The 22,091-nt window shown below is 40.4% G+C and overlaps 1 protein-coding gene across 1 annotated transcript; it reads left to right on the top strand.

The window, feature by feature from the left end:
* The first annotated feature begins 7,501 nt into the window (after nucleotides 1–7,501).
* LOC121524716 lies at nucleotides 7,502–19,243 on the top strand. The gene is made up of 4 exons (XM_041810197.1): nucleotides 7,502–7,673; nucleotides 10,929–11,217; nucleotides 14,772–14,856; nucleotides 16,249–19,243. Exons 2-4 carry the CDS (start codon nucleotides 10,956–10,958, stop codon nucleotides 18,017–18,019), a joined length of 2,118 nt encoding a protein of 705 aa, XP_041666131.1. The 5' UTR covers nucleotides 7,502–7,673; nucleotides 10,929–10,955; the 3' UTR covers nucleotides 18,020–19,243.
* The last annotated feature ends 2,848 nt before the right edge of the window (nucleotides 19,244–22,091 follow it).

Below are 22,091 nucleotides of genomic sequence, written 5' to 3'. Positions count from 1 at the left end.
TTAGCGTTATTTGACTCTGGGAACCATGACAATACCCATGTTACGTTGCAACGGACCGTAGTATTCCCTACAAACACACCCCTAGTGTCGTTGGAGAATCCTCCACTGGTAAAACACTCATAGTCCTGTGAGTAATCTACTTTATAATCCACCGGTGGCTCTGCTTGTGTAGTAAGAACCCTAAACTCTGCACAAGCCCCGTCAGTCTTACAAGCTGGACACCTGCCAAGGTAGCGGTGACTCCGCCTTGATCCGTAAAGAAGGCGGCACATGAAACCACATACCGGGAGCCTGAAAATGTTCTTAAACATCGGAGACTGTTTCAGCAAATCAGCAGAGACCTGTCCTTTCTTACACCGCTCCCTCTGGTATCGTGCACATCCTTCAAATGTGTATTTTTCTGGTACGACTGTCGGCAGAGAGAGTGGAGACTCTGTGCACAGTATACACTCATCAGACTGCATCTCTTTGGCTGCAAACAACGCCCATTTATACCATCCATTATGTCTAGCTGCCTCCCACAGCTCATCAGTGAACCCTGACCCCCATCCTTTGAACATCACATCCAGCCCTGCCTCATCATCAGAATCCTCTTCCTCTTTATTTGTTGTGGTTAGGACAGCAGTCGTAGGGTTAGGGTTCATTTCAGGCCCGTGTGTCTTTGTTGGTGTTGCCGGCTTCTCTGCAGTTACCCTTGTGCTAATCGTCGGCTTAACCTGAGATTTTTCAGTTTTTACTACAATACTGGGAGATTTCGTGGCTTCTATAGTAGTTCTAACATTTACCTCTGGACCCCGTGTTGTCAAAGTCATGTCCTGCATCTTCTCCCCTCCTGTAGCTAGCTCTGTCAGGACTCTTGGCATTGTTCTAATCATGTTGGTGGGAACTGTTGGTCCAGCGTTGACACGTGGGAATGCTAACGGGAGAACTTTCCTCTCCTGTCTTCCTCCACTTTTAGTGGCTGTCAGCTCGAGAACATATCCGTTATTCTGATCAACTATCTGCAGAGAAATCTCAACAAACCAGTTCCCCTGCTTGTTATCGACCACCATCCTGCATGCGTTAGAGTCCCAGTGTGACGTACCCTTCCTGTACTCAATCGTCCACCCACACAGTGCGTTTTCCTCCCCGGTTTGACCCTCTACTTTTATGACCCGAATGTCACGTTTGAACTCGTCATCATTCACTTCTTGTGGCGAGACAGAGAATTGCGCTCTAGTAGCAGATACTTGTCCGTTCATAGGGGGAACTGTTGGAATCTCCGGATCTTCCCTGACCACTCGTGTAAACTTCAGGGAGACTCTCGCTTCGCCAATTTCATATTTCGCCCTTACGTACAGGAAGTACTCACAGTTTGGAGAAAATTCAGTGGCTAACTTCATCTCAACTCTCAGTGGTCTTCCTCGTCTCACAATTAATTGACACCGTGACCCTCCCCACTCTCCTCTACCGTCTGTCAGTGTGATACCACACAGCTGAGGTCTGGTGTAAACTTTTGAGACCACTATCATGTTGTATTTTGTGTCTAATGTGGCGTATTCATCAGGAATATTCCACTGAGCATGCCAGGACCACAGTCTTTGAAGGGCTGCTTTCGTACGTGTTTTAATGTGTCCATACTCGTTGTGTCTTCCTGCGTTGTTTGGTGTGTCTGAGAACACTGGCGTGGGTTTCAACACTGTCTGGAGTTGTGTTGGTGGAATTTGGGTTGCATCGTTCTCACCTATGGCGGCGTCTTTGACTCCTTCTGGTGACCGTGTTGCTCTCTTGGCGACGTTGCTCGGCCCCGTCCCCTTCACCCCCAGCACTGTTTTTGGCCCCTCTGGGCTCCAGTAGCCTGTCATCAACCACACCAACAGCACAGTTCCTCTCAGGCCCAAAGGCAGAGTCATTCTGGGATCCTTTCTTTTAAGAGTATTTACCGCCGTTATCTCTGCTGGGCCTTCTGACGCAGTGATTCAGATTCAGATGATACCACGTCGTGCTTCCTTCCACCTGAAGGACCGTAGGCGTCACTCGCACCACTGTGTAAGGACCCTCCCGACGCGGCTCGTGCCACTTCCTTAGGAAGACCTTGAGGTACACCCGGTCTCCGGCCTCTCCACCTCTGGTTCTCGGCTTTTTTCCTGCAGAAAAAACAGATTTATGGATGGCACCAAGCTGCTGTAAGCTCTCCTTTAACTCCTGTAACTGCTCAAGCGGAGGACCTTTATAAGGTCCACTAAACCAGGGGTTCTCAATGTTGGGGTTGGGACCCCATTTGGAGTCACGAGACACTGAGAGGGGGTCTCCAGATGCCTTAAAAAAACTAAGAACATTTTTGAATCACACTGTTGCCACTTGACACCAATTTTGCCAAATTCTAACCCATTTTCATCACTTCTTCCATCAATTTCGCCAATTTTAACACATTTTTGCAACTTAAACCCCATTTTTGTCAATTTGAAACCTTTTCCACCACTTTTTTCTGCCTGTTTTTGCCACTTCTAAACCAAATCTTGCCACTATCTGCCTATTGTTGGCCCTGTTGACTCATTATTTCCACTATTAACCCCTTCAACCACTTTTTAAGCCACATTTCACAATTTGCTATGACCATTTTTGCCACTTTATATCAATTTTCATCCCATTTCACCAAATTTCCAGCTATTTCTGCTGCTTTAACACCATTTCAAACACTATTGAATCCCCTTTTACCACTTAATATGCCCTTTTTCTGCCACTTTAACCCACTTCTGCAATGGTCAAGTTCTCTAGTTGATCAGGAGGTTTTGCCTGAACTTGAAAGGGCTGAGGTGACACCAGAGGACGCAGGACAACTCAGTTCTTGAAGTTTCTTTCATTTATTTTCTCCAAAATGAAAATCAGTCCTTTTGTAAACAAATAATCCAGGAAAACCCAAACATGTTGAAACACTCAACCTATTAAAAAACCCAGATTTTTAATGTCTATTTCCTGACCAAAAATCAAAATTATCTGCTGAATAAAACTGCTTAACTCTGCCCAACCCCAAATAGCATTTAAACTACTACAAACTACTACATCTAGGCAGTTCAATCATATCTATTAATTCAAAATATCAGTTTAAAGTTACTTTAATTGTTAAATAAACAAATAAACTGACCGGTGGCGTCTCCAATGTCTCCTCTGATCTCCTGCTGCTGCTCTGCAGCTCCTACCCAGTAGTATAATCAAGCAGCATGCTGCACACCTGGTGCTGCTGCATGTGGCTGTCTACTCTGCCTCCGCTGCAGCAGCACATTTAGGAAACCTAAGTCCCACCCCCCATATAAAACAAACAAACCAACAAATACACAACTAAACAGTAAAACGACCTTTTTCCTATTCTGGCTTGACAGCGATTTTTTCTCATTTTTGCCACTTCTAACCAATTTCTCCACTAGCTCATTAGTGCTAGCGGCAGAGCATCCAACCAGATAAGTTTCGTGCTGGCGTAGATCTTACTGGTCCGATTTTTTAATTCAGGTTCAGGCGTTCTTCTGCATATCCTCAAGAGAGATGGCTGGTGCCAGTATGGCTACGTGACTCTTGGAGGCACTTTTAGCAGCCTCATGAACTGCATTGTTACCTGGTATGATGCCGCTGTTCCCCTTTCTGTGGGCCTGACATTTCACAATAACAAGCCGTGTCAGGAGCGTCCTGGCTGACATCAAATCAAACACTGTATCAGACTTTCATTTGCTCTTTTGAAGCCCCTCTGCTTCCAGACTGGTCCAGACAAGCGGCACACACACGTGCGTAGGCAGAGACTGTGAAAATGTTAGCCACTTTATTAGAAGCTCATTTACAGGCTTCTGTCAACGCCTTCAATCCCACCAGCCGTGCAGAACACTTCTCCTTTCTGTTTTATTATTACAAAACCAGCATGATTCATCCCCCAAATGGCCCCGAAAACAGGAACCATCACCAAAATAAGCCACATCAGCACCTGGCTATGGATCAGAGTCCAGGTCGGGCCAAAGCCTTGTGTGTCTCATCGCCTCAGCGACACACTCATGAGGTTCACCTTAAAAACTCAAACTGAATGACATCATCAGGATTCAGTGAGGTACACGGTTTTATGGTGACGTCAGGGTACGTCAGCACAGGCCTAGACTAACACCAGGACTGTCACCACAAACTTCCCTTGATTATCAGCTCAGTGATCCTGTGGAGAGAGAAAATGGTAACAGGATAACCCACTGTTATCGTAGATGCTTCCTCATAGGCGTACTGTACGGCGGCCAGACTTGGTAACAAGGGGGCCATCCCTGGACCACAGTGTCAACTTTTGTGCTACAGCATGCTATCAGCTACCTTCAGCAGCCACTGCACGTCTCCTTTAACACTGCTGAGACGTACATGTTTGCTGATTAGACACATATAGCAAAAATGTATTTCTTCTTTCTTTATTCATTTTTAAATTCATTTTGAATCTCTGTTTATATCTATGTTTAATATCTATTTTCTATGTTTTATTTCATCAACATTAGAAATGTATTAATTAAATTCTAAATTTCTTTTATTTTTGTTTCGGTTACATTTTTAATTTTAAAAATTTTATTTAACTTCAGTTTTTCCTGTCTTTTAATTAGACAGTTATTGTTGTTATAATTTTACAATTTATTTTCATTTTTTAAATGTAATTTTTGATTGATTTGATTTCATTAAAAATTTTTCTTTGGAAAAGATTTTCATTGAACATTATGTAGCATATCTTAGACATATAGGACGCAGTTTTCATTAAATATTTGAAATTTATCGACGCTTAATTTCTTCTTCGTTTTTTTGTTATTTTATTTTTAAATTTTTATTAATTTTCTTAATTTTAATGTTTTGTAATTTATCTTCATGCTGTTATTTTGATTCATTATTTTTTTCTACTTATTTTCTGATTTACACACACACACACACACACACACATATACATATACAGTGCTTAACAAATGTATTAGCCCACCCTAACCCTAACCACAGTCAGGTTTCTGCCACAGCTGCCCTAAATTAACAGCATTGGTAATTACCAAAATCATTTTTGATGTTTCTGCAATGGTTAATACACCAATATGTAGAAGCTCTTTAACCCAAATGATATTTTTAATGCTACAATTTAATTATTATTGTTATCCATGAATTTTCAAATTTACTGATTTCCAAAAAAACTGAAAAAAATCATAAAGCACATTAATATTTCTTGATTAATATGTTAAATTATAGTTATTAACTGTCATTCCTGAACAGAAAAAAGAGTTTTAGTGGTTGAATGTTATGCTTGATTCATTTCTGACTTCTCAGAGAAGCCCAGTGAGCCGGCTCACATTTGGGTGTGGTTTGAAATTCCTCATTCCTGTTCAAAACATGGAGAGCTGACTGAAAATGAAAGAGTCCGCATTAAAGCACTTCATGATGCTGGCTGGTCTCTGAGACAAATATGACAGGTGGTCTAATACATTTGTTAAGAACTGTATATATATTGAGTTATTGTTTTTCTTTTTGGTACATTTAATTGGCTGAAACAGTTTCTTTAAAAATATTTTATATTCATCATAACAAAAATCAAAGTAAAATACTTAGTAAGAATGTTGATAAAGCAGCTTTAAACTGATGTAATTCTGTGTATATCTTATTAAAAACATTTTTATTTGTACCCGAGTTTAAAAACATGAACATTGGTCTAATAAATTATTCTTCTTTTGACTGTTATTAGTAATCACAGCGTTTAAACTGAGAATATCCAACAGTCTGAAACAGTTCAGCCCTTTGGCATTGACAGTGAAATGAATGCAGCCCTCTTGATAACCAAATTTTCTGGTCCCTGCTCTAAAGAGACACAATCAGTGCCCTTTAAGAGACAGAATTGACCTAGTGACCTTTTAGGTGTAGACATAAATAAGCTCAGTGCTCTCTAAACACTAAATCTGACAAAGTGCCTCTCAAGTTCCCTCTAAATCAGGATATATGACAAAGAGTTTCTAGGCTGCATTTTAAAATGACAATAAAGGAAAAATGTCCCTCTATGCTTCCCCTCCAGAGGACAATAATACCACTGCTATTGTCCAGTACATTATACAACCCAGCATCAAAAACTCCAGAATATCCCTTTAACAGAAGAGGCTAGCGGAGTAAAAGGACTTACTCTGAGAGGGTTTTCTGTGGTTGAAGTGATCAGCAGCTGTCCCTGGTCACTGAAACTCTCCTCTATTTATCCGTCTGTATAGCCTGGACCCCCCCAACTCACTCTGACATTCCTGTAAAGCAGCCTGAACTTTACGCTCACTGATGTGAACTTTATCATTCTCAGAGAGACTAAACAAACTCAGCTCAACTTTATCATTCTCAGAGAGACTGAACAAACTCAGCTGAACTTTACAGTAATCCTTACTGCAGAAACTTTCTCTTATCTGTTTCAGTATTGATCACTGATTGATTAGAGCCAACAGGGATGTCCACCTGATCATCACATGCTTCTGCAAGGATGTATTTTTGATTTTATATTATAATATTGTTATATTTTGACTGTGCTGCTGCCTGTCTTGGACACTCTAGTAAATGAGATTCTCCATCTCAGTGAGGTTCTCCTGGTTAAATAGATTTAAATAATAAATAAATAAATATTACCATAAAAACATCATTCCTCACATCCTGGATGCTTCTGTCAGCTGTTGTGGTCTGAGTCGTTAAAACTCTCCATCACTGCTGTGACGTTTGAGACAAATAAGGAGGCCCTGATGTGCAAAACACACCTGCAAAGAAAAACATCCAAAAACAACAAAAAACTAAACACAACTGCAAAAACTAGAAAACATAACTGTTAAAATAAAACACACAACTGTTATAAAAACAACTGAAAAAAATAGAAAATGACAAAATAGCAGAAAACTCAACTGAAAGGTAGAAACACAACTGCACAACTGAAGACAAACTCAACAGCAACAAAAGAAAAAAACAACAACTGGTAAAAAAATGAACATTAACAGTGATGAAAGATTTTTTTTTCCACCAACATGTTGATTTAAGTGCAGTTTCTTTTTCATTAAATGTCTTTGAAAGAAATGATGAATTTGATTTAAAGGGGGATACTCTGTCAGGTCTGTCTTTGTTTAAGAAACTCAGTTATGAAGGGGGTCCACCAGACCACTCAACAGTCACAGAGTTTATATTTCTAGTTGTTCTTTCATTTTTTAAATCCTGTTTTGTTTTTTAGTTTTCTTTACTTTCACCAATTCTGTGTATTTTACTGACTTTAACAAGGCCGCATGTTTTATTTTTTTATTTAAAGTTAAATTGATTCACATAAATAAATAATCCACCAGTATTTTTCCCTCTAACTGAGTCCATTTCACCCAGAGTAACTCTAATGTTGAGTGCAGTATTCACTTCATATCCAGTCTTTAAACACAGCAGAGAGCTCAGATTACAGGGGTGGTGCAGTTTGTCCAGCAGAGGGCGCTGTGACTGCATGAAAACAGACCTACAGGTTCACTGTTTTAAAGAAGGAAAACGGTGAACAGGAAATGTGGCAATGGCGTCGAAATCTTTAAGTTAAACGTGAGTTCAGTCGGTAAACCGTGTAAACAGCATGTTACTGCTGTATTTGTTGATCCTGTGAGGATTATTTCACCTCCAGCCTCATAAAGAAACACTTTCCTCCGTGTTTGATGGAGAAGTCTGTGGTGAGTGAAGCTTCTGTTCTGTCTCTGAAGTCAGGATGTGATTCAGGCCGCACACATGAGAATTAATCTACTGGAGAAGCTCTGACTGAGGCGGGAAAGAGGCCCAGCACTGGTTTAAGAGTTTTTACAGCATCTAAAACAACATGAGACTAGACCTGGTTTAGCTGGAGGATCTGCCTTAATCAGATTATTAATCACATTCTAGCATACAGGACGTTTTCAGTGTTTTATCTTAACTTTTAAGGCCACAGTGATCCTGAGCAGTCTGTTATAATAAACTGTAAACAAACAAAAAACTCCTCTGTGTGCTTCTTATCTGTATTGATCCCTTGTTTTTCAGATCTTTGCAAACTCTGCAGTCATTTCCTGTTTTTCACAGCTGAGGACTGTTTGGTATTTATTGACATGCCAGCACGACGCTCAGCTGGAAAACAGCTGGATATGAAGACGTCACTGAATCATTTAACTTCACTGTAACGATAACTGGGCTGCAGCAGCACCGAGGGGCCCTCGCACCCCGGCTCATGTCACAACCAGGGGGGTGTGGGGATACTGGGTGTAAACCAGTGTGAGGCAGCAGAGCTCAGAGAGCATGTCTGTCCTCCTAGGACTGTTATTTATCATGTAAACAGAGAAAAAAAAACAGGAAAGTATACATTAGAGATGCTTCTGGTGGTGCAATAGCAGAATCATGTAATACACTTTTAAATACACATTTAAATATGTAGAGTGACTAGGGTTTCCTCCAGGATTTTTTAAAACTGTGCTTTTTTTAAGTAAAATTATCACAAAAATTCTCACAACTTAAAACTTAATGTGTTTTTTTTTAAACAAACAAACAACAAAAAAAAAACATTGGGGTCCCTTGACCATGGATATTCCAAAGCTGTCAAAATAATGTTAGAGTTTAAATGTCTATATTCTGAAAACTAAAAGAAAACATTATTTTAGTTCTGCTAAATTAAACAACTTGAACATGTTACAGGATAAACACACACAGATTTTTTATTTTTTTCCAAAAAATGAAAATCATATTTCTTATGCTTTAACTTTGCCTTCCCCTTACAAACATACATGAACACTTAAGATCACACTAATGACAACAGCCTGATGATATGATTTCAATGACAGACTCTCATAGTGGGATTCTGCTTTTATTACGTCCTCTTGTATTTATTTTATCCCAGAGGGGCCACAGGTCAGCCTCAGCCTCTTAAAGTTATTGATATTATAACTTATAAACATTTATCACTCACTTATTCAACAGGCTAACGCTCGTCAATGCTTGTCAGACCGACCCGCACTCACGGACGGAACATTTAGGACACATAGTGAGGCAAATATCACGGATGAAATGAACGCCTGACAGTCCACTGCTGTTGTTTTTATCCAGACTTGTATTTTAACAGAAATGGAACCAAAGTTATGCTGGAGTTTTTACGACAACGAGCCATCATGGTACACGGTTGATGATGATAATCACCAGATTATAATCAGGGAAGTACTAACCTAAGCGAAAGTTGAATTTATCAGCTGTCTGTGTGTGATGACAGACAGGAAGTTGAGACTCCGGTGTTCATTTTTCAAAATTAAGTTACTTGCAGAGCAGTGTCACAGTTGTTGATTACGATCTCAAACTCCTGTGGTACATAAATGTGCGCAAATATAGACTATATGTTTATATGGATCCATTCATACAGTATAATTTACGTTTCTGACATCTGATAAAAAAGATCATAATTCTGAAGGCATGGCGGCTTTTATTTTGGTGTGGCGGTTCACCACGATCAATTACATGTAGCGGAAACCCTGGTGACACGTGCTAATATGTGAGATTTGATACAATTCAGAATTTTCCAGTGACTTCCTGTGAAATGGCGAGGTAACAAATTGCTCAATTGTTTTACTTCCTGTTGCCAGTAGGGGTGCTACATCATAATGATATATTAACTTTTGAACCTTGATCCTACATGTTAAATTTGAAGGCAATCAGATGTTTGGTATGGAAGTTGCACATACTTCCTGTCAAATTGGCGTGATATTGAAACGCTCGCCATCACCAGTGAGACATCCTTCAATAAAACACACCTGTGTTGTGGCCAGTTATTGAGGCCTTTCTTCCAAAATCAGAGCTCTGTAGGTTAAGCACAAGAGGAATGAAGACATGACCTGTTTGTGTTACTTCCTGTTGCCAGTAGGGGGCGCAGTGATGAGATATTTTCATGGGAGCGTGTCCAGTGTGATACCGTTGTGTTGCAAGAAAGAGCAGAATATCACAATGTTTTATACTTAAGTTATATGTTAAAGTCATTTGGCACCATCAAATTGACTTATTTTGAAATTAATAAGAAGCTTGTGGACTTCCTGTTCGGATTTGGTCATGGGTCCAAGAGGCTTTTTTGTAGGTCTGATGATGACCCATATGCAGACCAAAAATCACAAGCCTTGGCTGAATGGTGTGCGGGGGCTGAATATTTAAAGGGAACACTGTGGAAAAGTCAGAGGCAGAAATGTTGATTTGCCAGAAGGGGGCGCTGTGACACAGTAATGATGTTGATGTATGAACGTTTAAGATCAGTGTGTGATCATCCCTGTGAAGTTTGGTGATGATGGACATAAGCATTAAAAAGTTATAAGGCATTATTGGTGTATTTTCACTACAAAAATGTACAGAAAAGTAGTTTAAGTTTGGGCTCTGGTCACGGCCCTGTCTCAAGGTGAAAACTCTCAGTTCTTACAACTTTAGACCTCCAGGTTGTCTAGTATGGGCAAAAAATATCTGGAGTCAATTGCATGAAATCCCTTACACTAGTTAGTTAAAGTATGAAACTTGTGAATTGCCCAAAAACACCAACATTTGACCCTTAACTGTTTTAGTGTGCTTCCTGTACATTTTAGAGGATGACCCCAAGAGACTTTTTTTTTTTTTTTTAAACATCTTATCATGATACATATGTGTACCAATTTTCATGGATGTAGCTCTTACCCAGTCTCCTGTCTCACATTTTACTGTGGGACCCTTGTCTGTAAAGTTTGGTGAGTTTTTGAGCATCCAGCCCCCAAATAAGAGGTTCTTCAAACAGGAAATACCACATACAGATACAGAAGTAGATCAGTGCTAGGGCCTTCGAAATAATATTCATGTTTTCATGATCAAAATATCAAAGTTTCATGTTTAACCAAGGGTCTCTAACAGCACCTCAGCTGTATTTAGATATGTCTGTTTAATCTGATCTGTCTGGTCTGTTTTAACAGTGAAACGTCCAGTAGAAGGAGGGGAGGATGTCTGTTAGAGAACTGCTTTCAGACACACTGGAGGATTTGGGAGAGGAAGAGTTCAAGAAGTTCAAATGGTGCCTCCAAGACTATGGAATCAAGATCCCAAAGAGAGAGCTGGAGAGAGCGGACCCGATGGACACCGTGGATAAGATCATGGGGACGTACAACCTGCAGTCTACAGATGTGGTGAAAGAGATTCTAGAGAAGATGAGGAGGAGAGATCTGGTGGAGGAACTAGAAATCAGCAGCAGCACGGGAGGACAAGGTCAGCTGTGAGAGGGGAACACATTAAACATGTCTTCTGCTGTATTTATAACACAACATGATGTCACGGTGGGTGGAACCAGTATAATTCCAGCAGCTGAGTGGCAGGAAGTCTGTACAGGAGACGAGGATCAGTAGGAAGGAGGCAGTAAACAGCTGGAGGACTGCTAAAATAAACAACTTTACAGAGATTGTTTCTGATGATGTTTATCTTCAGTAGTGGCCTTTAAATTCCCAGCTGATGGAGTGTTTTTAAAAATGTCTTAATTTGATTTTTTATTTTGGAGGTGCTAATGGCATCTTACAGTAGGGGGCGCTGCAACAAAACCATGAAATTAACATTGATGTTTGTAGAGAGGCAGAACCTGATCATACATGAGAAATTTGAAGGCAATCAGGTTTTTCATATGAGAGTTACACCCACTTCCTGTGTCATGGCGAAGGATCAAATGGCCACAGGGGGCATATGTTAAAGAGTCATGTCAATGTTAGGACAGATATTGGTGAGTTCAGGTGAAAATCAGAGCATCATAGTTTCAAAACACTGAGAATAATACAGAAATTTCCCATTTCCAGTCTGAGGCAAAGGATCAAAATGGCTGACATGGCCACTGGGTCATTTGGGAATGAAACATGTCCATGTCGGGACAGATATTGAGGAATTCAGGTCAAAATCAGAGCATGATAGATTCAATACATTAAAAATAACACAAAAAATGACCAACTTCCTGTCCAATGGTGAAGGATCAAAATGGCCGCCATGGAGTGTGAAAGGTTCAACACACTAAGACAAATGCAGAAATGACCCATTTGCATCACTTCCTGTTGGCAGGGGAGGGCGCCATGATGAACTGTTTTCATGTGGGCGTGTTCAGTGTGATACTGATGTGTTGCCATAACATGTTGAAGACCATAGATGATGATTTGGGCATGGGTCCAAGAGGCTTTTTTGTAGGTGTGGCTATCAGAAGATCATCTGCTTAAGTTCAGTGGTGTTTGGAGGCTGAATTTTTAAAGTGAGTAAAGTGGAGAAAGTGCCAAATTCAATGTTGTTTTGTCAGAAGGGGGCAGAGTTATGAATTTCTGATGTTAGTGCATGATTTGATAGAGGGTCCTTGTGTGATTATCTGTGGGAAGTTTTGTGATGATTTGTGTAAGCACTGAAAAAATAATTGTTGTTTTTACACCATATTTTTTGAGAAAAATGGTGAAAAAAGTGGTCTTCAAAGTTTGGGGCGTTATTATGGCCCCGCCCCCCTGTGAACACTCCTGCAGAGCACACGCTGAGATCTCCATCTTGTGTAGTTTCAGCAGAAACCACCCTGGAGTCAATCAGATAGATCCCCTCAGACGAGTTCGTTCAAATGCGAGGACTGTAAATTGACCGAAAAACGGCCAAAATTCAGACACTTTTCCTTGATGATGTCACTTCCTGTACATTTTAGAAGATGGTCCCAAGAGGATTTTTTGTTCGTCTAGTCATGATACATATGTGTACCAAAACTCACGAAATTTGGTGGCTTGTTAGATCCTGGTGAAAAATTTTGTCTTCTGGTGATTCGGTTCATCTCGCTCAAAAAAGTGCCCCTCAGGGGCCCCAAAACCTGGTTTTTGCTTTTATTCAGAAGCTCCACGCACAGGTTTGAGCGACATGCATGAAACTTGGTACACATATGTATCATTGCTAGACGTAGAAAAAAATCCTGTTGGGACCATCCTCTAAAATGCACGGAATGATATCATCAAGGAAAAGTGTCAGAATTTGGCCATTTTTGGTCAATTTACAGTCCTCGCATCTGAATGAACTTATCTAAGGGGACTTATCTGATTGACTCCAGAGTGGTTTCTACTGAAACTACACAAGATGGACACCAAAAGTTACCAAAAGCTTCAGTTTTCACCAGGGGACGGGGCCATGATAAGGCCCAAAACTTTGATGACCACTTTTTTTCACCATTTCTCTCAAAAAACATGGTGTAAAAACAACAATTATTGCCCATAACTGTTCAGTGCTTATACCAATCATCACCAAACTTCCCACAGATGATCACACACTGACCCTTTATCAAATCATGCACTAACATCAAAAATTCATAACTCCGCCCTCCTCTGACAAAACAACATTGAATTTGTCACTTTTTCCTCTTTTCTTACTTTAAAAATTCAGCCCCCGAACACCGTTGAACTTAAACAGCTGATCTTTGGGCAGGACATGCACCATGACCACACCTACAAAAAAGCCTCTTGGACCCATGCCAAAATCCCAACAGGAGGGTCCACCAGCTCCGCCCGAATTTCAAAATAAGTCCTTTTTTTTTGACAATTATTCACTGAAAACTGATGCAACTTGGGGGACATCATTCTATGGTCTTCAACATGTTATGGCAACACATCAGTATCACACTGAACTTCCCCACATGAAAACAGCTGATCATGGCGCCCTCCCTGCCAACAGGAAGTGATGCAAATGGATCATTTCTGCATTTTTCTTAATGTATTGAATCTATCATGCTCTGATTTTGACTTGAATTCCTCAATATCTGTCCCGACATGGACATGTTTCATTCCCAGATGACCCAGTGGTCATGGCGGCCATTTTGATCCTTTGCCTCAGTCAGGAAATGGGTCATTTTTGTGTTATTTTTAGTGTTTTGAACCTATTGTCATGGCAAACACGACCCTGGGAAACATAACGTTGGTCTAGGGCTTCCAGGCGTCTGCTGCCCGTGCCATACTAGCATGTGGCAAGGAACAGGAGACGGACCCTACCTGTTGCAGCTTAACCTCCGCCACAATGCGACTCTGCCTCGGCCTACCCGCTCCACTTCAGACCCCACACCTCCTCCTCAGAGTGGTGACGGATGATAGTTAATTGTTTTGTAACATAAACACACGACGAAACTCAAAGATAAACTTAGAAACATAAATTAAACTGAGGAAAAACTCTATTTTTGGTCCAGCGTTCTCCACGAGGTAGCTCTCGGCATTGCATTGTTCTACACTCCTCTCCAGCCCACCTGCCTGCCTCAGCTTGATCAAAACAGCGGCCCCCTGCCTCTCATCAGCTGCCGGCCATGAGAGCAGGAAGGCCCGCCCCCATCAAGCTTGACAGCCATGCCATACAACCTGTCAGGGAGTGTTGCTGTAGCACCTATCATGCTCTGATTTTCACCTGAACTCACCAATATCTGTCCTAACATTGACATGACTCATTAACAGATGCCCCAGTGGCCATGGCGGCCATATTGATCTTTCGCCATGACACAGGAAGTGGGGGTAACTTATGAAACACTCGATTACCCTTCAAATTTCACATGTATGATCAGGGTGTGCCCCTCTACTAATTTCAATGTTAATTTTTATGGTTTTACTGTAGTGCCCCCTACTTTAAGATGCAATCACACCTCAAAAATAACAAATCCAATATTTTGGGTCTTCTTAAATTTACTAAAGAATTCTTCCAAATGTTGCTTATGGATAAACTATGAGTTGATTAGTAATCTAAGAGTGTATGAATCTTGTTTAATTCATCTCATGTCTCCTCCATGTTTACAGATCAGGACAAACGTGACCAGAATGGAAAATCTCTAGCGAAGACTCGTCTCAATCTTCCAGTGGCCGAAGCCTCTGAAGTGGCTTGGTAAGTTTACAGAATTTCAGCTTCTCTGACTGAGCACAAACAGAACTCAGGTGGCCAACGTTGTTGTTGTCGTCCACCTTCTCAAGGCTGGAGCTCTGATGAGCGTATGTGGAGAGTCACGGTCTAGACAGAATGCTGTTTTCAACAGTTAGGAGGGGGACTGGCTACAGACCGTTTATTTCTGATGGACACTCTCACAGGCCATTTATCTGAGACTCTGTTCTCTTTCAGAACAAAAAATACACCCTAAAAATTTGGGATAAAATCCGATTTAACTTAGGTTTAGGGTTAGGGTCAGGGATAGGATACCTAATGTTTACAGTTAAAGGGATACTTTAACATTTTGGCAAATTTGCCCATTGCCATAATTCCCATAGTCTTAGTAATAGGTTTGTTACCTTTAGTTGTCCATGCAAGCTATTGTTAGATTGGCGCTGCTGAGTTCATAGCTGCTGTGCCAACTCAGTAGAGACAGATGGTATTTTTTGCTTTCCCTCATCAAACTCATCAGATACACAATCCAGCAACTCCAAAACGCTCTCGTGGACAAGTTGTGACCTGCACATTCACCACACTATGAAATAATCATGGAACATTATGAGAAGGAGATGTTTTAAAGCTAAATGCAAAGCTGGAACTACCAAGTAACTACGGCACTGCCACAGGCGCGCACTGTGTCACTCCGCCCAGTGGTTTACTCGGAAAGTAGTTCCGAGTATTTGCTTCATGTGTCGTAATGTAACATAATTATACGTTAGTATTTCATAGCGTGGTGAATGTGCAGGTCACAACTTGTCCACGAGAGCATTTTGGAGTTGTTGGATTGTGTATTTGATGAGTTTTTGGAAAGCCAAAAATACCGTCTGTCTCCATAGCGTTAGCTGCACAGCTGGTATATCGGTTCCCCCAGATCTAGAAACAGCTTGCACTGACAACTAAAGGAAACGAACCTGTTACTCAGACTACAGGAATTATGGCAATGGGTGAATTTACCAAAATGTTGAAGTATCCCTTTCAAAACCTGACCAGGAACACCCCATTACAAAACATGTAATAAAGCCAAATAAACAGTCTGTTTACAGGAAAAAGCTGGTCCTCCATGAAAACATCCTAATGCAGCCAGCATAGCTTATGTAGCAATGCTGCCTTTATATGCTCTGTTAACTTTAGCTATGTTGGTAATGCTAACTTAGCCATTCTGGCTTTTCAAATTGATGTAAAAGTTTAAGATTGATTATAATAAATGAATGCTTCTAACTAACAAATAATAGGTTATGCCAAACTCAGTTATTAGTAACAGATTTGAGCTGTTGTCGCCAGCTCTCACTCTCATGAAGAGAGGTGGAGGTTGAGAATTTTCAAGTCTTGATTGAAGTTTTTCTATTTCTACAGGAAAATGGACAGCTCCTGCAAATTTGACAAGATCATCTGCAAAGAACTGATCCATTCAGGATCTCCCACAGTCTACCAGCTGACACCAAAGAAGGACTATATTGGAACAATCAGGAGACTCAGTTTTGGTGAAAAAGATCTGAACAAGACGAACAGAACCGTCTTGCTTGTTGGTGAAACAGATACGGGGAAATCTACCATGATCAACGCTTTGGTCAACTATGACATGGGAGTGACGTGGGAGGACAATGTCTGGTTTAAGATCGTTGACAAAGAGAGAAGCCAGTTTGAAGGTCACACATCAGACGTGATCGTGTACGAGATCTTTGATTTTGAAGGTAAAACTCTGCCCTACTCTCTGACCGTCATCGATACACCAGGATTCGGTGACTTCAGAGGGGTAGCTCGAGCTGTTGTCAGGGAAAGATTGTTTGACTTGTTCCGCTTGAGGGATGGAGTTCATGAAATCAATGTTGTTGGTTTGGTGCTTAAAACAGGATGCAATGGCCTGAGTGACCGCTTGAGGTACATCTTGGATTCAGTGGTTTCTCTGTTTGGAAAAGACATGGAGAGGAACATCGTCCCCCTCATCACACATTCGGATGGAACGAAACCTAAAGAGACTCTGAAAACTCTCGAGGCTGCAAACATCACATGTGCCAAAGACAGAAGAAACCAGCAAGTTCACTTCCTCTTTAATAACTGCCAAAATAAAGACCGAACAGGGGACAGAGAAGCCCTTGGAAATGCATTCAAAACAACAACCAAAGGACTGACACAGTTCTTCGAGTTTCTGGAGAAAACTGCACCTCAGAAGATAGAAAAGACAGTGGAGGTTCTGAACAAACGCATCGGACTAAGAGGCTGCATCCAAAACCTGCAGGAGCGAGTCAAGTATATCAAACTAAATCAGACAGAAATCCAGCAGTATCAGGAAGCTCTAAAGAAACGTGAACAAATCATGAAGAGCTTCGTTGACCATATTGAGCAGGGTGTTCAAACCCAGGAGAAAATCCAGCAGCTCCAGGAAGCTCTGAGGAAGTATGAACTAGAGATGAAAAGCAACGAGAACTTCATTGTAGAAGTTGATGAGCCCTGCAAAGTTAAAGAACCTTTCAGTGGTGGGTTGTGGTTACTGGGGGTTTTTTATGAAGGTGCTACATGCTGTACCGTCTGCGAGGAGAACTGCCACTATCCTGGATGCACAGTGGCCTGGAGTCCCAGTAGATGTGAAGTCATGAGCAAGAACAAATGCACGGTGTGCCAAGGGAAATGTCCGGTGTCTGATCATGTGAAAGAAGAATGGCGGTATGTGACCAAGACGAGAAAAGTTCAGAAGACTCTCCCAGATATGAAGGAGAAGTATCTTAGAGGATTAGAGGAGTGTGTGAAGGTTAAAGCTCAACTGGAAGGGCTTAAAAAGGATAAAGTCATTGTAAAGGATGTGGAAGAGAAGTTTGAGAGGATCAAATCAGAGTATGAAGACACAAGAAGCATTCTGAGAGTCCTTGAGGAGGAAATGGAAAAACATCAGAGAGACAAAGATCAGTGCTTAGAGGAGTCCTTCAGGTATGTCATTGAACTAGAGAAGATCGCTCTGAATATCGACTCACTGTCCACTCTTGTCCACTTGGACTTCTTGATTGAGCAGTTCAAAGAGAAAGGAGACACACAGAAAGTCCAGGAATTGGAGATGATTAAAAAAAGAGTGGATGAAGCAATCAGAGCACTGCTCGAAAGTGATCACAGACATAACTGTGTCATCTGTTAACATCATACTTTCATCTATAAGCGTTACTTGGACATGTTAGAGTTTCTGGAATCCAAGAGCAATACTACTTCACTGTTCTGATAAATTAGTGTTGGTCTTCTTATAATAGGGTGGTCTTTAATGTAGTAGTTAATGATTACGGGAGTCTATTGTAATTGGCCACATCAGAGAGAACAGTCTAGACATGCCCTACTTGTAAAGTGTCTTTACATGACTGTAGTTATGGATTGGCACAATACAAGCAATGATCGACTGATTGATTGACATGTTGGCAGCAGCATAAGGATGGGTAATCCCTATGCTGCTGCCAACAGAGTGGTTGGTGCATGGCTTGTCCAGGAAAATTACAATGTTTGGGGACAACAGAAAATGTGTGGACATCTCTGGGGTTGTAACAATGTTTGGGGGCTTGTCTGGGGACGTAAGAAGATGTGGGGGCGTCTCTGGGAACGTAACAAGGTATGGGGGCTCTTCTGTAGACAAAAGAAGATGTGCAGTCATCCCTGGGGTCGTAACAACATTTGGGGGCTTGTCTGGGGACAAAAGAAGATGTGGGGGCATCTCTGGGGACATAACAAGATTTGGGGGCTGGTCTGGGATCTGATCCCAAGACCTCTTGGATCCAGAGAGACTCATATGCCCTTCACATGCCACACAACTTGTTTCACACCCAACCCCATGCCTGTCCCTGCAGACGACAAGTCTCAGCTCTTTCCTTGCAGGCATTCTTTAGGGTGCATCAGGGTCGGCCTATTCAGTGTTTTCCAACCTCTTTGTGCTCTGTGCCTGGCTTTACACTGAAATTGTGCGCTGTAAAAATAGCTGGATGTAGACAGACATGCCCTGATATTGCAGTATACCACATGCCTTAGTTAGTGTGCTTTACAATGTCAAAATAAGGCTCTCATTATCAGTATGTCACATTAATCACATTTAGCAGTTTGTACAGAGGATGTAATAGAAATATTCAGCTGTACAGTTAAATTACATTCTTTAAGCTCATGGTATCTGATGTACTGTCATTTATATCCTCATTTTTTATGACTATGTTTTGAGTGAATGGTCTTCTGAAGACACAGCAAAGGTAGAAACAATCATATCCATGGAGATCATCCAGGTTTTATTCTTTTCAGTATATAATCCAATCAGGATTGATGATGAACTGAATCCATAAAAGAAAGGTTTTTTAAAATAATTTCTGCTTCTGTCGGACTTTGAACAAAGATAAAGGCTTTATTAAATGGTTCATTTTACTCTGATTACAAAAACAGACAGCATGACAGAACACATAAAATTATAGTTAGTTATAATAATAATGATATCATGGGTTTCTGTAGTTTACTGGACCCTAGGAAACTAAACAAGAGGACAGATGGAGGAAATCATTACAAAGACAAAAAGTAAGCATAACTGAGAATATATGATCATTTTCTGTCTTTATATTTCTGTGGTTTTCAGAACAGGGAGCTTTGCACTACTCGCTACATTTACATGTAGGTAGAGAACAAATACTCAGTTACCTAGATGTGATTTATTGTTGATGTCAATGTGTGTGTTTGATCCGTAGCATTCATGCTAGCATCCTGGTTTACAGTTACCTTCATTTGGACCTGAAAAGTGTGTAAAATGTTTTTTGAGTTTGATGTTGGAAAAATGAATTTCTGCTACTTTTAAACCCCTTTTTAACACATTTTCCACATTTTTTATACAACTTTTTTGCCACTTTTTGCCCATTTTTGCCACTGGTGAACCACTTTGAACCCATTTGAGCTGTTTCTTTTGCCACTTTACACACTTTTGCCACTTTTTAAGACACCTTTATCTTGTTTTTGCTGCTTACCACCACTTTTTGCTCTTTAAACCTTATTTCCTTCTTTTTTTGCCACTTATTGTCCATATTTGTCACTTTGCCTTGTCAGTTTTAACCCACTTTTGCTGATTGCATCATTTTCTTCAATGTTTTCCACATTTAACCATTTTTTGCTACTTTACACCCATTGATGCCACTGTTTGGCCACTATTTTTACCTCTAAAACCATTTTTTGCCTTTTAAGTTTTTTTTTTTTTCCAATTTTGACCCATATTTGCCACTTTGTTTTGACAGTTTTAACACATTTTTGCTGCTTTTCACCCATTTTTCTAGTTTTTTGCCATTTATTGAAAATGTTTGTCACTTTTCTTTCCTGTTTTAACCCATTTTTGTTCTTTGCACATTTTTTGCCACTGTTAACCACCTTTGGTCCCATTTTCGCCACTACTTTTGGAACGTTTATCCCATTTTCTTCCACCCATTTCTGCTGCTTTTCACCTGTTTGTGCTACTTTATGCTCTTTCCAATCCCATAGACACATTTTGAAAAAGCTGACCCGATGGACATCGTGGATAAGATCTGACCTCTGACCCAGCTCTGAAAACTGGCTGAGATTGACCACAGTAAATGTGTGATTATTAGCAGACACTTTGTGCTAGGATGGAAAGCCTATACTTGTTGTGAATAACAGAATCTAAGCTTTAAAAAGAGGTATGACTCCAGTAAATCATATCATGCTACCCTGAAATAACCAGTTACATATAGAGACCAGATCTGACCTCTGACCCAGCTCTGAAACTGGCATTATATGTAAACAAATGAATGTCAACACCAAATCTGCTAAAAACAGACAAACTACCCTTGAAACCACACAGTATTGCCTCCTCTGTTCATTTCATGTGGTTTCCATGTGAGTATTTGCAGGGAAATGAGTAAAATTGTGTCCAAATTCATAAAAACTCCATATACATAATATCTGCATAGATTATAAAAATGATTTCCAGCACAGTAACAATTGATCCAGGGGTCTTAGAGAGGACCCACAGGTGATTTCCAATGTAAATCAGTTCACATTTCAATGTTTTTCAGCTACTTTATGACGTGATTCAGGGGGCCCCGTTCTTCAGCACCTGTGCTGCTTCGCCAGCTCATGAAAGCCCAAAAATAATAATAATAAAAAAATAAATTCACAGGAGTGTCTGATTTGAGCCCGAGTGGTCTTGTTAAACTCGGGGGCTCACTCTGAACACGTGGATAACTGTTTCATGCCTGTGTGCCAAACGGTTCATGTGAATTATGAAACCCTGTGTGCCATAATTGTGCCGAAAAATGTGCAACATAGTCTGATGGGCATGAAATTTGGAGGAAATGCAAAGAGGTTGGGGTTTGATGGGTGTTTCGGCAAGTTACAGTACAGTATATTCAGCCCGTAAGCTGAATAATCATAAAGTTTGCATTAAAAATTTCCTACAAAATTGTTTACATATTCTGATTCGGCTCAAAAAAAGATGAAAAATGATCATTTTTGAGAGGTATCGGAGGGTCAAGCTGTTGAGGTTCACCTTAAAAACTCAAACTGAATGACATCAGGATTCAGTGAGGTACATGGTTTTATGGTGACGTCAGGGTACGTCAGCACAGGCCTAGACTAACACCAGGACTGTCACCACAAACTTCCCTTGATTATCAGCTCAGTGATCCTGTGGAGAGAGAAAATGGTAACAGGATAACCCACTGTTATCGTAGATGCTTCCTCATAGGCGTACTGTACGGCGGCCAGACTTGGTAACAAGGGGGCCATCCCTGGACCACAGTGTCAACTTTTGTGCTACAGCATGCTATCAGCTACCTTCAGCAGCCACTGCACGTCTCCTTTAACACTGCTGAGGCGTACATGTTTGCTGATTAGACACATATGGCAAAAATGTATTTCTTCTTTCTTTATTCATTTTTAATCTCCTTATCTATGTTAAATATTTCTTTTCTATTTTTTAAATTTTATTAGCATTAGAAATGTATTAATCAAATTCAAAATGTATTTTTTTTTTGTTTGTTACATTTTTAATTTTTAGAATTTTATTTAGCTTCAGTTTTTTCCATTCTTTTAAATTAGACAATTATTAATTATTTTTGAGAATTTATTTTATTTTTCAAAATGTAAAGTTTTTATGGATTTGATTTCATTAACATTTTTTCTTCTAAAACAATATTTTTTTAAAATCAAAAATCATCTAGCATATCTGATTCATACAGGACGAAATT

Source organism: Cheilinus undulatus, linkage group 17 (genome assembly GCF_018320785.1).
Source record: "Cheilinus undulatus linkage group 17, ASM1832078v1, whole genome shotgun sequence".
NCBI lineage: Eukaryota > Metazoa > Chordata > Actinopteri > Labriformes > Labridae > Cheilinus > Cheilinus undulatus.
This window is presented reverse-complemented; position numbering and strand designations above follow the sequence as displayed.

Coding starts and splice junctions, on each gene's coding strand:
- LOC121524716 (XM_041810197.1), top strand. CDS start 10,956: ATGTCTGTTAGAGAACTGCTTTCAGACACACTGGAGGATTTGGGAGAG. Junction 11,218..14,771: donor CAGCAGCACGGGAGGACAAG/GTCAGCTGTGAG, acceptor CCATGTTTACAG/ATCAGGACAAACGTGACCAG. Junction 14,857..16,248: donor GAAGCCTCTGAAGTGGCTTG/GTAAGTTTACAG, acceptor CTATTTCTACAG/GAAAATGGACAGCTCCTGCA.